This window comes from Pogona vitticeps, chromosome 2, assembly GCF_051106095.1.
Source record: "Pogona vitticeps strain Pit_001003342236 chromosome 2, PviZW2.1, whole genome shotgun sequence".
NCBI classification, from domain to species: domain Eukaryota; kingdom Metazoa; phylum Chordata; class Lepidosauria; order Squamata; family Agamidae; genus Pogona; species Pogona vitticeps.
The window spans coordinates 123888652-123905093 of NC_135784.1; the positions used below are offsets into that span (position 1 = coordinate 123888652).

The 16442-nt window shown below is 45.4% G+C and overlaps 1 protein-coding gene across 2 annotated transcripts in view; it reads left to right on the top strand.

Annotated features, from left to right (window-relative positions):
• Nucleotides 1-14283, top strand: part of ADGRE5 (adhesion G protein-coupled receptor E5) — a 66087-nt gene extending 51804 nt beyond the window's left edge. For both annotated transcript variants that reach the window (XM_020800368.3, XM_072990331.2), the window contains 12 exons: nucleotides 425-517; nucleotides 2889-3054; nucleotides 3366-3479; nucleotides 4504-4733; nucleotides 5171-5344; nucleotides 6936-7127; nucleotides 8806-9023; nucleotides 9415-9481; nucleotides 10171-10262; nucleotides 10602-10770; nucleotides 11023-11130; nucleotides 12327-14283. In XM_020800368.3, the coding sequence (XP_020656027.3) occupies nucleotides 425-517; nucleotides 2889-3054; nucleotides 3366-3479; nucleotides 4504-4733; nucleotides 5171-5344; nucleotides 6936-7127; nucleotides 8806-9023; nucleotides 9415-9481; nucleotides 10171-10262; nucleotides 10602-10770; nucleotides 11023-11130; nucleotides 12327-12359 (1656 nt within the window). In that variant the 3' untranslated portion in view covers nucleotides 12360-14283. The remainder of the gene's footprint in view (nucleotides 1-424; nucleotides 518-2888; nucleotides 3055-3365; nucleotides 3480-4503; nucleotides 4734-5170; nucleotides 5345-6935; nucleotides 7128-8805; nucleotides 9024-9414; nucleotides 9482-10170; nucleotides 10263-10601; nucleotides 10771-11022; nucleotides 11131-12326) is intronic.
• Nucleotides 14284-16442: the final 2159 nt, after the last annotated feature.

The following is a 16442-nucleotide window of genomic DNA, read 5'->3' on the forward strand; positions in this document are numbered from 1 at the left end:
TTTTTAAATTTCTCTGTTAAATGTTTCAGAGCAAAACTTTTGGTTGTCATGCCCACCGTCTGGTTGTCCCAAATGGGTCTTCTGTGCCTATTACTAGATAAGAGCCATGCGTTTTTATTTCAAATTCCACTTCCTCCATTTCGTGTGGCTCTTTTCCTGTTGCTTAATCCACACCAGTAAATCTTTAAAAATTTCTCCTACTCCGGATAGTTGACAAGAACGGGGCTGAGAGGAAGCTGGACAGGAACCATGGTGAGGTCCAAGTCCTACACCTCTCCATTCTCAACCCACAGTCCCTCATCAGCTGAGTGCGGCCTAAAGACATGCACGGTGTGGTGTCCCTTGTCATTTTGGACCCTGGACTTTTAAACAAGCACAGGAACTTTGGTCAGCAACACTCATCCTGGCTCCCTCTCTTTTTCAGACGTCCCTTTGCAACTTTGAAAAGCATCTGGGAGATCTCTGCCAGTCGTCCCTGAGTGCCAAGAAGTTAAAGGATCCAAATGTGCTTTTGATGGTATGTTGTGGCTTTCAAGTTTGTTTCTTCTTTGACTTTTCTTGCAGTGGCTTTAATTCCAAAGGTCAGAGCTGCAGGGATTAGAAGAATGTGCTGCTCATTAAAATGTGTAGGGACAAGTCAGCAGGTGGTAGTTTCTGGCCAGGACTTTTTTCTGCCTCCTGTCACCTGCCACATTCTCACACACATGCATCCTGTATTAAGATAAGTGGTATTTCACGCATTTTATGTTGGGAAAATTTACTGCAGGGAGCCACAGTTAACTGGGAGCTCCCGCAGTGTGTACCATATCCTATGTTGTTTACAATGCATTTCCATGCAAGGTCCAAGTCACCTTAGGTTGACTGCAGCCATTAATTAGATACAATAGGAAAAGAAAGGTGTAAGCTGGTGGGGAAGGTTGTGTGTTATGGTTCTGTTTTCCTCCACCCTGTGTTGCTCGATAGAGATAAGTACAAAATGTTTCCCTTGGACTATCATCACAGCCAATTTTCAAATAATTTCCCCCATTTTCTGCCTCTGTAAAGCAAATCAGCTGCCAGTGTTGACAGCAAAGTATGTTTTATTTTTAAATTGCTTGATTTTGTTATCCATGCCACTTCATCAGAATTTGGAATGGATGAATTCCAGACACGAAAGTTGCGTAAACATCCTCAGAAGATGGTTGCGGATCCATTTGGGATGTAGGAAATATTCAGTAACAGCTTGGATATGAATAATACTTAAATCCTGTACTATTAGAAATTCAAGTTTTTTCTCTTTCTAAATGAAAAAGGAAAAATTATTTTGGGTGTTTTGTTTTCTTTACACACACATGTACCAGCATGCTTTTTTTCCTTTTATACCCATCATGCCCACTGATAATTGTCCTCTCTTAATTGCCTTCCCTGAGTCCTCTTCAAGAACAGTTCATTGTTTATGTCCCCTACTTTCAAAACCACCTCCTCACATCCGCATTCATAGATCCTTCCATCCTTCTCTAGGCTGTCACTTAGCACAACCATTATGTTTACACAGTGTTGGCAAGATCAGCCTAGATTGCATGAGTGACTTAGATCAACTCCAGCTGTATTAATTTCTGTTGATAACATGAGAGAGATAATTTAGCTTCAAGTGGGTGGCTGCTGGAAAAAGCTTCTATTCTGACAAAAAGAATCATAGAGAGCCCAATGTATTTCACTTGGCAACTGGAAGATTAGTAAATGTATAAGCCACTGTGAAAGGGCAATTAACTGTCAGAAAGCTATTGGTGTTCAGAAAAAAAAAAAGATACAGCATAAAACATATTAATGCCTTTAAAAATTGAGCTACAGCCCAAATATACATCATTACTTCAAACATAATCTTATGATTTCTAAAGTGCAAAAAAGAGAGAGAGAGAAACCTCCCCCCAACCCAAACACCCTCACAACATTCAAACATAATGCATATGGTTATCAGGAAGCCATAAGAGCATGTGGTCCAGAAGGAGGTAGCAGCATGCAAGCTTTCTATTCATGCAAACCCTCCTCTCTCAAGCAGAGTGCTTCCGTGGCTTTAGATTGGGCTCAATTCTCAACTCTTTAAAAAGGCAGATACAATTTATATTGCAACCGTTGAAACCACATAGGAAACAGAGGTGAGCGTAAACTAGTTTTCTTTTGCTCTGGCTGGAAGTGTGAAGTGCACATTTTGTTCCAGATGTAAAGGCAATGAGATCAGTATCTACTTGCTACAAATATTTCATTACTGCTGAGCACTTTTTGGGTAGAATCCTAAAGAATCATATAAAGTAATAAATATAACTGAAATCAAGGGGGCTTATTGCCAAGTAACTGTGTTTTCTTGAGAGGGTTGCTGTGAAAAGCATTTTCTAATTTTCTTTCCCAGTGTTGACCTGATTCGTACTGTGTGGTTTTTCTCTGCAGTCTCTGATTTTCAGCTTTTCTTTTTTTTAACAAAGTTGAGGGTGACAGGGGAAGTATTACGTTTGAAAAGGGAAGTTCTAAGTTGGTCTGAATATACACATCGCTGCCAGCTATTTTCACAGGGGATCTGTTGCACTGTTCCGTTTCCAGCCCTAATTGCAGAAGAATTTATATGTCAACCTAGAGACTCAGACTTTCCCAGCCAGTGACTGTTGTAAAATCCATGTACAAGTTCATAATTTGCAAGGATGAGTGCCACTCTTGAGTTTTACAATCTTGCTCATATCCATGAGTCTCCATTCTCAGGGCTACTACTGACAGCTGACTTACCAGGGTCAGTGTTTATGTTGCTCCACCATCAACCTTCTTTCTCCCAGGAGTGCCTGAGCCACAAAATGCCAGTTTTTGTTTGTTTTTTGTTCTTCTCCCCTTGTGCTTTGATGACATGAAATTTCCCATCTTAGGCTCTCTTGACTCTGCTGGATGAAGGAATTAAAGAACTAGAGGCTGAGAGCCCGGTGCAAAGGCACCGCATAGCTACCAAGATGATGGAATCGGTGGAAGGCTTCTTGAGAGTCTGGGCATTTTCCCAACGCAGGGCATTCCGTACTGAGCACAACAAAGGCACGGGTGAGTAAGCAGCCTCTGAGGGTGACCTGAGCATCCTGCTGGCCTCTCCTCCTTTTTCCATCAGAGGTGCACCTACCTTGTATCACTCAGCACGTTTAGAGCAGGGAGGCTGACAGTGGAATCTCTGGAAAGATTCTGTCCTTTGTACAGCTCCCTACAAGCAGAGTCTCTGTGGTGCTGGATAAAACGATAAGTGGGCTGGCTGGGATGTTTTGAAGACAACAGTGCTTCTTCCAGAGATTTTGCCCCTTGCCCTTTTCGGCTGGATGTCAGCCTTGGCTTGAGTTTTGTTTTGTGCTCTTTCATTCCAGAGCTGACCATGGAGATTAGGACACCTAGGAATTGGAGCCAAAGCCCAGCCCAGCTGTCACACAGTCAGACGCAGATGAAGCTAAATTGGGAAGCAGCAAGCAAAGAAGGGGAAGGTAAAGAACCCCTCTTGCACAACAGATGGAGCCGGATTCTGGCACAGCAGGGGGGGGTGGGGGTGGGCAGTGAGAAGAGACAAAAGGGAGGCTGAGAAGCTCCTTTGGAAGCCGGCATCACTGAGTTTTGGGGGAGCTACAGTGTTAGGGATCACAGAGCTACCAAGATGATGGAATGGGTAGAAGGCTTCTTGAGAGTGGAGGGACAGATGTTAGAGTTTTGTTTTTAACAGAAAAAAAATGTGGTAGAGCAGTAGTTCCCCGTCTTGAGTCCCCAGACTTAAAAGCCTTCACCATTAGCTGTGCTGGCCAGGATTTCTGGGAGTTGTAGTCCAAGAACCTCTGGGAACCCACAGCTGGAAACCACTGCTCTAGATGAAAGTTTCTCTCTCTCTCTCTCTCTCTCTCTCTTTTCTCGTAAGGCTCCTTGATCATATTGAAATTTGCATTGCCTACAAATGAACATTAATAGAAATCTTGTTCCATCCTGGCCTCTGAACAAAGAACGGTCACCACTTGAGCATGCCTAGTGACACAGACTGCTTAGCATGGGGTGGGAGCAACATGCCCTACTTGTGCATTTCTCTGGTGCCTCAGGAGGGCTCCAGTCTAGTCCAGACCAATGGTTCTTCCTTTGTTGATCTTTTTTCTGAGGACTAGAGCACACATGCCCTGCAGTTAAGGTGGTATAAATATACCACAGTATTCAGTCTGGGAATGCCTCTTCTCTAAACATTCTTCCCTTGTCCTCGAGTAAATTCCCTGTAAAGGGAAAAGAGCAAAATGTCTAAGAGAAGAGGCTGTAGGCCAGCCCATCCCCGGCTGTGCTCGTTCTGTGTGGGCAGGGAGATCTTCCTTGTTCGAGGGTGAATTTCAGAAGTGAGATTTGCCTCCACTGGCTGTTTTAAGTCCTCTCTGCAGTTTCAAGATTTCCGGTGCCTCCTCCTTAGGCCTCTGTAGACCAGGCCCTGGTGTTGTGTCCTGCCATCGTATGCCCAGAACTTCGAATTGCTCTCCTTTTCAGGCTTAAGCCTCATAGGCCTTATCACCTACCGTGGCTTCGAGTCCATCCTCACTGAGGCTGATGTGGAAGGGGAAGTGTGGGAGCAGGTTGGAAAGTCACCCCCGTGGGCGCAAGTGGCAGGCAAGCCCACCTACAAAGTGTTGTCCAGGGTGGCCGCAGCTTTTGTGGGCCACAGCGAGACCAGCTCTTTGAGTGCTCCTGTCACGGTCACCTTCAGCCACCAGAATGCAGTGAGTAGTTCCCTTCTCTCCTTCCTCTTTGCACTCCCTAATAACACTTGGCGGCCCTTTCCCTACCCCGGTTTTCTCTACCCTTTTGCCCTAGGAGACGGACATGCTGAAGGAGGAGGAAAGTCCTGGCATATCCGCTCCTAAGGGTGGTGGCACATCTGGCCAGAGGTTGACATATCATGGGGCCATGAAGTACTTTCTGGGACAACGCTTCACCGAATCCCCAGCCAGTGTGTGGGATGGGAGACTGTCATGGGGGGGGGGGGGGAGTCGTTTCCAAGCTCTGGCACATGTATAATTCTTCCTTGCTTGCTGTGTCCAGAGGCACAGAGTCCCTCTTCGGACATTGTGTGATACGGAGGCACGAAGTGTGAATCCTGGCTCTCTCCTCCTAACCTTTTCAAGCAACTCAGCTTGCCATTCATGTTTCCTGCTAGGACTCAAAACCTGATGTGAAGGTGATTTGTGCCTTCTGGCAGCCTGTCAATGGCAGCGGACGCTGGTCTGAGAGAGGTTGCACACGTCTGAACACCAGCACAGCCACCACCACGCACTGCCAGTGTGACCACTTGACCAGCTTTGCGGTGCTCATGGCCTTCTATGATGTGGAGGTGAGTCCCATCTGAGGACGTGATCTTTGATTCCACTCCTTTATTTACTTCTCATGTGCTGAGTGGAAGAAAAGGGTCAGAAGAAATGAAGCCACAAGTAAAGCCTTGATCTGAGACAGAAATTGTCCAGTGGCAGAAGTGAAGAATGGGCTCATGCATTGCAACCAAGGGACAGAAGGAGGTGCATGATTGATGTAGAATCTGCTACATTTGCTTCCCCTATAAAATGTTCTAAGAGAAATATCCATGTTTCTTTCCACTGCAATGTATGCACTGTCTTTCATCACAGAACAGATGCAGAGCTTCCTGTTTTAAAAAAGCCACTAAAGTGTGGTCTCATAAACCATGCTGTAGGTGTGAAAGGCAACTTTCACGAGCCATTTATGTGTGTGGGGGGGGGACATTTGAAGCAAACCTTGAAAAGCTCACTGTGCCCTGCTGGAAGAAGTGAGGGTTTCCTCTGTGAATGCTGCATCTGGAGCATGAAGCACTGGGTGCATGTCAGAGATGGGGGCTTCTTGACAGATGGGAGGGAGTCAGCAGTCAACCTAAGCAGCATCTTCCAGAGCTATAGGAATAGCAGGAAGCCAGTCACTTTCAGGGAAACACGTTGCACAGCCCCTGTGTTCATGCTGAGAGGAGCAGGCAAAGCAGCCGTTAGCAAAGAGTGTGGGGTGGTGGCAGCAGAATGTCTGGCCCTTTTTGAAGGTGAAATGGCAAAAGGGCCAAATGGCTCAGTCAGCCCATATTCTGAGGCACCTGCCCCACAACTAACTGCCCACCTGCCCAGTCACCTATTCCTATCTACTCATTGTCTTGCTTGCTTGGCAGCTTGCTTCCTCCTCTGGAGCAAATTCTCCTAATCGGAGCAGATGAATTCAGGACAGCCCTTCAGTATGGGAAGAAGGAAGCCAGAGGTAGCAGCTGGGCACAGAGAGAGGACAGACAGGAAGGGTTGGGAGCAGGAGGAGTAGGAGGAAGAGACTCTTACAGACCTGGCCTTTGCCTAGCTTGCTTGGCTACCTGGTAAAGAGACAGAAATGGGGTGGGGAAGAGGAGAGAGAGAGGGAAACTGTATCAACACGTTCCTATTGCAGGTACCAAGTAAATAGAGGGGAAAGGAGCCCTACCAGTCTTCCGACCTGCAGAACAGAAGCTGAGCTTGCCTTTTAGTTTCTCAGCTTATGGAGAAAGCACTGAGACAGGGACAGGAAGAAGGATAGGAGTTGAATGTGAGTGACAGATGTGAGATCCTGCTGTTTCAACAGCAGATTTGCCAGCGGACCGGGGATAAATCAAAGCAGGCTGCCCAAAGTGCAGGGAAGGTACTAATCTTCAGCCTACTGCTCTCCCCTACCCCCAGCATCTCTCTTTCTCCCCCCCCTTCTTTTTTCTAAGCCGCCCTACTTGTGGCATGAAAGTTTCAGGATCAGAAATCTATCCCCGACCCCCTTCGCCATGTGACTGAAGCAGTCTCCTGGATATTGAGACCTACCTGAAGGGCAGTTCTCCTCTTTAGGAGGTTCTTCTGCTGACCTTTGCTGAGATGGAGCCTACATTACATGGTTTTAAAATGTTGTCATTTTGGCAGGACTGGAACTTGACCATCATCACCAAAATTGGGCTGGTCGTGTCTCTGGTCTGCTTGTTCCTTTCCATCCTCACCTTCCTGTTCTGCCGCGCCATCCGGGGCATCCGCACCACCCTCCACCTCCACCTGTGCCTGGCCCTCTTTGTGGCCCATGTCATCTTCCTGCTGGGAGCTGGGAATCCTAGCAACAAGGTACCTTGCTGGGGTGGTACAGGGGTGCGGGCGAGATCCAAAGGGAACTACTGGCAAGAGAGGGGAAACTGAGGTCCGGGGTTCTTCTGTGGCCTTCTGTTGAAGGGATGAAATGTCCAGCTTCTGACCACTGTGGAATCTTTCTCTTGCCAAGCAGCCTTCCCCAAGTATAGCGGACAGCATTACAAAGACAGGTGTTGATGCCTTTAGGAAAGGAGGCGTGACTCTGAACAGGCAAGCCTGAGGAACGGCTGGCTGCTGTGGATTGCAAATTTCAGCAACATAGGATTTGAAGGCTGGCTTTGGACACTGGAGTGATGGAAGAGGAGGGCCTTACCTTTGTTCCTGCAGATTCCTGTCTTTGGTAACTCCCTCTGGGTGGAAGATGTCATAATCTGGGGCAGAAGACTGAGGTTCAGGGGAACCTGCCACCTATTTCTTTTATGTCATTGTGAAATTGAAGCTTTTAACAGAGTGAGCTGTATTTTGGAGGCTCTGGGGGAATGCAGATAGGGAAGAGCATGTTCCCCGGTAGCCTTGCAAAGGCATTTCTTTAAAGCACAGATCGTATGCCTTGTTGCCGTTTATGTTTTGCAATTGGCTGTAGTTTGTCATTCCCTCTTTGAACCAGCAAGAAGTGGTAAGATGAGCCATCTTTGAGCTGGTTTCCTGTTGTGCAGTCTGTCAGTATTCCGAGGGGAGTCTTCTGTTTCAGGCTGTGATGACATCCTTCACATGTATCCCTAATTGGGGGGGGGGGTGTTTGCCATCTGTGTGATGGGAGGACACCCTCTTTCCAGCCAGGTCTTTGTCTGTGCCTCCATTCTCCCCAGCTGTTTCTCCTCTTCCATTATTGCAGCCTCCCCTTCATTTCGCCACAACTAGATCCTTCTAAATCATTGCACGTTCCTTTTTGGCAGTAAAACATGTCAGTAAAATCACAGCTGATCCTGGGCACATAGCTTGAGGCAGAACAGCAGGTTCTGGTCTCATGATACGTTTAATTCAGTCTGTGTTCCCAGACACTGTGATGTAACAATATGGTGGAAATGCAACATGGTTATCATCATGGATTACTACATTTTGGCCAGCATTAGCAAAAAGGAAGTGGATGCGCCACAGGTGGGGGGCAGCGGGAGGGGGGAGTAGCTTCACCTCCTTCGAGAGCCCGGGATTTGCTGACACGGGATTGGCAGACATCGCAACAATGTGCATCAAGTCCTAAGACTAAAGAAAGAGGGAGGGGTGAAGAGTAAGACCAGAGGAGAAGGGGCGAGGGATCAGATGTGCTTAGAAAGGAATTATCATATGGAGGGAAACAGTGTGACAACAACCCACTTTCAGTTTTCTCTCTCCACCCAAACTCTTGTCAGCTTTTACCAGAATAGCCATTTGCCTGACAGTGTTGTCCTGCCCCTTTCACTGGAGCCAGTGGGAGACCTTGGTACCATTTGTGGCAGCAAGAGAGTAGATTTCAGTTGTGACATACACCATCTGGCCTTGTCTGTGGGAAAGAGAAAAGGCAACGATGCCAGGTCGAACTGATGGAGGTTACCGTGCAGTGACATCTGAAGGACCAGCCATCCCTTTTGGCTCCTCTAGCTTAAGATGACGTGTACCAAAGGCTTGATCAGGTCGGTCCTTCGTGATCTCCTCTTGGTCTGTTCTCTCCTCTCAGATGGTGTGCGCTGTAGTGGCTGGGATGCTGCACTACTTCTTCCTATCTGTCTTCTGCTGGATGCTGTTGGAAGGCGTGGAACTCTACCTCATGGTGGTCCAAGTCTTCAAAACCCACAGCCTCAAACACTGGCATCTCTACTTCGTAGGCTATGGACTGCCAGCCATCTTGGTGGGCCTCTCAGCTGCCATAAATAGCAAGGGCTATGGCAACAAACAGTGAGTCCTGGGGTTTGGGAGTGGACCCATGAGGACTAAACATATTTGAAGCAAAAGTACCAAATCTGGAATAAGGAAGTGCACAGCTTTGTAGCATGCTGGTAACCTGGCAGTGTTTGTGTCATGCTTTTGTACTTAAAACAGGAAGGCTACGCAGGTAAGCAGAGAAATGCACAATCTAAAGCACGGTGCAGGCAAGGACACAGCCCGTCTCTGCCGACCTCTCATGCCTGCATGATGGACAATGAGCTTTTCATCCTCTAGGGGCTCTTGTGTGGAGGGAGAGTGGGGTTTCTAGGGGACCAAGGGAGCAGACCTACCTTGTGCAGGGGGGAAACACATGTACACACCAGGGCCTACAGGATGATTCACCCTCTTTTGTTCCCTGCAGCTGCTGGCTTTCAAGAGAAAATGGGTTCCTGTGGAGCTTCTTAGGACCTGTCTCCCTCATCATAATGGTAAACGCTTAATACATACCTACACCATCCTTCCTTTCTTTTGACATCTGCTGGGGCTATCTAAAGCCATAGTTTGCAAGCTCCTCTGTGGACTAACTTTGTGAACGGATCTGCTCTTGTGAATGGATCTAGTTGGTTGATATTCACTTTCTTGTGGTTGCAGTGAGCAACTGATATAGGTACATTCCTCCATTTCTCCCCGTTTGCTCACTCTGTTTGTTGTCCGATCCTTCCTGTTCTGCCCATTCTCTGGCACTGGCACCACCTTCTTTTGTTCCTCATTGTCTTGATGCCTCCCTTGCTATGATTACAGGGAAGCAATTAGTGACCCAAACAAAAAATCCCCACTCCACTTGGCTCCCAAGTTCTTTGTTTTCATGTCCGTTCCTTCTAACAGGGGAAAAAAATACATAAAAGTTTCCAGATTTCTTGGAGAGCATTTTGTATGCCACTTGTGATTGAGTGGCAGCTAGAATATATCAATCGTTTGACCTGCTCTTGTTTGCAACTCTTAGGTGACACAGCTGCACATATTTTCCCCCCTACATTTTATTTACTTAGTGAAAATAAGTTTCTACTTTTGAGCCCCCAGAAGGGAAGTTAGAAGAAGTGGGGTATGCAAAGTTATCTAGGGCCGGCTTTTACCTAGAAGCTTACTAACATCCACACCCAAACTTTTTCTGGCACAGGTCAATGCTGTTGTTTTTGTGGTTACTGTCTGGAAACTTTCACAGAAGTTTACCGACATCAATCCCGACATGACTAAACTGAAAAAGCAAAGGTAAGCAAATGAGGAAAAAGCGATCCCTCTGGCACCTTAAAGAGGCCAAGAACTCACAATTGGCAAAATACCAACAGTAGCCCTTCCCTGTAGCAGCCGTCTGGTGATGTAACAGCTTGACTGATGGAATGGATATGAGTAGTTCAAAGCCCCCAACCTGCTCTTATCTTGGACACCTAATGTGAACAACTAATGAGATGCATCATATTGTGATCTAAGACTCTCTGCTGCAGCCGTACCTCTCTAGCTTCTGTACCAAAACTACTCCTTAGTGTTCTTGATGAGATGATGTGTCATGGAAGTCAGCCTAAGTTCCCTTTTAATCCTCTTTTCCACCAGGGTACTCACAATCACCGCTATTGCCCAACTCTGTATTTTGGGCACCACCTGGATCTTCGGCATGTTTCAGATCAGCAACAACACCCTTGTCATGTCTTACATCTTCACCATCCTCAACAGCCTGCAGGGACTGTTTATCTTCCTTCTCCACTGTCTGCTCAAGAAACAGGTACCTGTAATGCAGGAAGGGAAAAGAGGTGGGGAAACTGCCTCTAAGGCTGATGCCCATTAAATTTTGGAGGGTCTTCCGAGTGTATATGCACAAGAAGGCATGTAAGCTTGGTATTCAGTAGTGCTAGAGGTGGCACAGGAAATCCTAAAGGCATTACAGTAAAATGCCTGGCTATGGGTTGTTGTCTTTGGTCTGGAAATTTCAGTTCACTAAAAGCTAACATATGGGCTTATTGTCTTCTGTGCCTAGGTGCGTGACGACTACTACAGGTGGTTCTGTCAGAGTAGGTGTAGCAAGGGTCAAGGCAGTGACAAGTATTCAGACTTCAGTTCCACATCTGCTTCCAACACATTACGGGTAAGAGAAAACAACTCTCTCTCTGTGTGTGTGTGTGTGTGTGTGTGTGTGTGTGTGTGTGTGTGTGTGTGTGTGTGTGTGTGTGTGTGTGTGTGTGTGTGTGTGTGTGTGTGTGTGTGTGTGTGTGTGTGTGTGTGTGTGTGCGCGCGCGCGCGCGCGCGCGCGCGCGCGCGCGCGCGCGCATGCCATTGCTTCTTCCATGCTGGGGCCTGTCAACCAGTGATCACTCTCCTTTATTCAGTCAGAGAACGGTAGAGCTGGAAGGGACTTTCAGAGTCATCAGGTCCAATCCCTTGCCAAAGGAAGAAGTCTGCAGCTCAAGCATCCCTGACACCTGGTCACTGCACTTGTCAATTGCCTGCTTGTCCCCCAGCAACAGCTTGGCACCAAGTCTGGGCTGAAACGTTTGCAGTGGCTTCTCAAATTCCTTCTGAAAAAATACAGGGAGTCACACCAAACCTTTAATTATTTCCTGAATCGCACTCTGTAAATGTCTGTTGTATCAGATAGAGGTTCAGGTTACAATAATGGTTCAGACGAACAACCAAAATACCTAAATGTGATGAACTCACTGGGATCTAACTAGAACTAGAATAAGTGCATGAAATAAAGCCAGTGGCTCTGAGGATTTGTATATTTTTCCTTTGCATTTTTCCCTCTTCAGAGAGGATGGCTTAGGATGTGGTAAAGAGGCTGTTTTGCCTTTTAGTCAAGAGTTTGAACCTACACACGTTACAATGTAGGAAACACAAATATCTTTTGTATGGGAAGTGATACAACAATATGCCATAAGATATAAGGTATCCATTAAATAGTTTTTACTTATATAACGCAAGAACATAAATATAAATGTAGAATGATGTAGGGATATATATAAAATGGCAATTTGTGAAACTGAATGAAATAAAATGGCTAAAAGCACAGAAAAAGAAGCAGCTCATTCAAATGTGTGACCATAAACTGTGATGGGGAGGAGGGAGCAAACCTATGGGCTTGCCATTTGACCAGTGCTGGAGCCAGAGAGACTCCTTTGTTATGCACTGCAGAGTACTGTTGGAAAGGAGTTTACAAACATATCGAGCTCAAGTCACTGGTTGCTGGTTATAAACAGCCAGTACAGTACAACACAGACTGTTCTGGTAGAAAGAAGGAGCTGTTCTAGGACTGCTGTTGCATTTTCGCTCTCTCTCCTACAGGCACAGAAATCTTTCAGAGAATCTGGAATGTAGCTGGCCTCCAGAGATGCAACTTTGAGAGATGCTGCTTTTGCACGTGACCAACAATGCTTGCAATTCTGGTAGGCTTTCTCAGAAGCACCTGCTAAAAGCGGGTCTTCACAGCAGCAACATGGACAACAGAATGGCCAGAAACCTGCACAGGGAACCTACATAGCAAGCTCTGAACTGGGCCAGTGTTTTGAGAAGACGTTGACACAAGCCTCTTCAGCACGGGTCTTCATCTTCGATTTTAAGACTATCCTCTCATCAAGAGATGGGAGTTAAGTCTGTACACAGAGGTACTTGCACACACGACACTTTTTAAGAGCCCCTGCAGGGGATACTGGCTGGCCTTTATAGCTGAGCGTCCTGCCAGAGGTCTAGCTCTTGATGCAGAAGTAAAAGATCATCAGAACCCTGAAGTGAACTTCACCTGGTAGTTGAAGGCCTCCTTTCAATCATCTTCATGCTCTTCAGTGAAAGAACCTTGGCCAGTGTTTTTCAATTACTTTCCAGCTTAGTTTGGTCACAGATACATTGCCAGCTGCAAGGACTGAGAACTGCCCATTCAATATTCTTGCATTTCCCTTTAATGTGGCCCTAGAATATGAACTGCAGCACAAACAAGCCCAACTGCAGCTTAGAAAAAGTATTCTGTGCAAAGTTTGCTCTTGAGCCAGAAGATGAGCCTTAACAGGAGTAATGGGGAGGGTGTCAGTACATAGACTAAGGTTGTTCTGGTTGTCAACTCAATTGTCTGTAGGATTAACAACAAAAAAGTGAGATCTGGTATTCAGTGAAATACTGAACTTTGATCTGCACCACTTTAAGCTGTGAGCAGTTTATAGGGTTTGAAGCCTCATGCCCATAAACGTGTACTTACAATTAGCGGTTCAAAGACCTATCCAAATCTCACCTTTGTTGCACTTCTCTGTATTTCAACTACAGCACCAACCCTTCCTTACCATCACATTGCAAAAAGTTTTCTTCCCTTGCAGAAATGAGTAGGCATTTGTATGCATATTTTCCTAATGTATTTTTGTACAGTATTTCTTAATGCATCATTTTTTACACTATTTTTAAATCTCCCTACCATACTTTTTGGAACTCCCTTTTTCACATATCTATGCTTTGTTGTGCTTCAGTTCCCTGTTATCCCCAGGGGTCCAGTACAGTGTCAGCAAAACACAAGGACAAAGGGAAAAATACAAGATGCAGCAATCAATGCATTTCTGCATAGAAGAACCTACGAGAAAACCTCTTATACACAAAGACAGCAATAGAAGCACTTACAAACTCCCAGGAAGAAGAGACTGATTTTTGGAAGCAAATGAACTGACCCACATTAGTGGTTCACATTAAATACTGAAGCTTTACTGAGCTTCCTGTTTAGACTAATTTATTTAGGATTATTTCCCATTTTGCCCAGTTCCTCATATTCCTGCCAAGGACCTTGGCTATGTAAGCTAAAATTCCAGATGCACTTTACTCCTAGGATTTTGGCACTGGAATAGCCATGTATATGGCCAACAGATGTTAGACTGAACAAATCAAAATTCATTATTTTGGGTTCTTTTTAAATGTGCACAAGTGGGGGGGGGGGAAGAGAACATACAACAAAAGCTAATCTTATGATCCAACCACAGGTTTATCCACCTAGTCTTTAATGCTGGCCCTAGTTGGACCTGAATGCGGAGTCTTGCAGTATTATGATCTCTGCCAGTCTGTATTCGGACAGAAGGAAACCAATGGATTTAAATTCCAAGATGTGACCTTTCCTACTCTTGTGCCACAGCTGCAATTCTGCTCCTTGATATTCACACTTAAGAATAGTGTTAAGGGGCATCTTTGCACAAGCAAGATTTTAATAAAATATCTGTGTCTCTACCACTTTTTTATACCTAATGTACATTTAATTAAAATATTTTTGTGTGGCTGTTATGTTCTCTTTTCAATCTTGAGGTGTGTGTGTGGAATTTTAGCCAGTAACTTAAATTGATAGGCAGCATTTCAAGAAAGGGATTCTTCTTAGCAAAACAAATAAGCTCAGCTCCCTTGGCTTATACTTGATTTGCAAAAATCTAGGTGCATACATTCCAGCATCATGTGGGTAGACAGGAAACAAATAAACTGCAATTTTTCTTCTGCCTCTTTCTTGGACAGCAATTACACAAATCATGACAGGTCCTTATTCATACCTTCCTCTTAAGCAAAAGACACTGTAAGGTCAAAATAATACCTTACCACCTTGAATGAATTCAAATCTCCAGGGCCGGATGAACTGCATCCGAGAGTACTGAAGAAATTGGCTGAAGAACTCTCAGAACCGCTATACTGTACATTATTTTCTTGAAATCATGGGAAACGGGGGAGGTGCCAGAGGATTGGAAGAGGTCCAGTGTTGTCCTTATCTTTAAAAAGGGCAAAAAGGAGAAACCTGGGAATTCCAGGCCCGTCAGCCCGACATCAATCCCAGGCAAAATTCTGGAACAGATCATAAAGTGGTCATTGTGCAAGCACCTAGAAAACAATGCAGCGATAACTAGAAGTCAACACAGATTTGTCAAGAACAAATCCTGCCAAACTAATTTGATCGTGTTTTTTGGTTCAGGTCACCTCCCTGATAGAGGGAATGCTGTAGATGTAGTATATCTTGCTTTCAGCAGAGCTTTTGACAAAGTGCCCCATGATATCCTGATTAGCTTGCTAACTAAGTGTGGGCTTGATAGGTCAAGTGTCAGGTGGATACACAATTGGCTACAGAATTGTACTCAAGAGGGTGATGATTAATAGGTCCTTCTCTAACTGGGAGGAGGTAACAAGTGGGGTTCCCCAAATTTCAGTCCTGGCCCAGTGTTTTTCAATATTTGTATTAATGACTTGGATGAGGGAGAACAGGGAATGCTTGTCAATTCTGCAGATAATACCAAATTGGGCGAAATAGCTAATACCTGAGACGATAGAAACAACATTCAAAATGACCTTGATAGGGTGGAGCACTGGGCTGGAAACAACAATGAAATTCAACAGGGATAAGTGCTTAGTACTGCACCTTGGAAAAAGAAACCAATTGCAGTTACAAGATGGGGGATACTTGGCTCAGCAAAGCTACAAGCGAATCTTGGAATTGTCGTAGATTACAAGCTAAATATGAGCCAACATTGTGATGTGGCTAAAAAAAAAAGCAAATGCTATTTTAGGTTGCATTAGTAGAAGTATAATTTCCAAATCTCATGAGATGCTCGTCGTTTAGTCGTGTCCGACTCTTCGTGATCCCATGGACCAGAGCACGCCAGGCCCTCCTATCTTCCGCTGCCTCCCGGAGTTGTGTCAATTTCATGTTGGTTGCTTCACAGACACTGTCCAGACATCTCATCCAAAACGATGATTTTTTAACAGCTGATCAGCTGTTTCAAAATGGCCGCCAGGTAAACAGTTAGTCCCCCTCTATTCAGCACTAGTTAGGCCTCACCTCGAGAGTTGTGTCCAGTTCTGGACACCACACTTCAAGAAGGATGCTAACAAATTGGAACAAATGCAGAGGAGGACAACAAGGATGATCAGAGGGCTGGAAACCAAGCTTTATGAGGAAAGGCTGAAAGAAATTGGCATGTTTACCCTTGAGAAAAGAAGACTAAGAGGTGATATGATAGCACTTTTCAAATATGTGAAAGGCTGTCATACAGAGGAGGGGCAGGATCTGTTCTTGATCATCCCAGAGTGCAGGACACACAACAACGGGCTCAAGTTAAAGGAAGCCAGATTTCAGTGGAATATCAGGAAAAACTTCCTGTTAGAGCAATACAACAGTGGAACTAATTACCTCAGGAGTTGGTGACTGCTCCAACACTGGAAGCATTCAAGAAAAACTTAAGATACCGTATTTACCCATTTATAGCACACCCCCACTTATAAGATACCCCCTCCTTTTCTAACCTAAAAATTAAAACTTAAGCTTTGAGGATTCAGCATCTGGGCTCAGAACGCTCAGACATTAAGAGTCCCTGTTGAATCTGAGCACTGCCTACAGGCCCCACCTCCAACGAGGTATGTTCCCATTGGTTTATACATCAGCTGCCGTTAGTTCCATAAGGC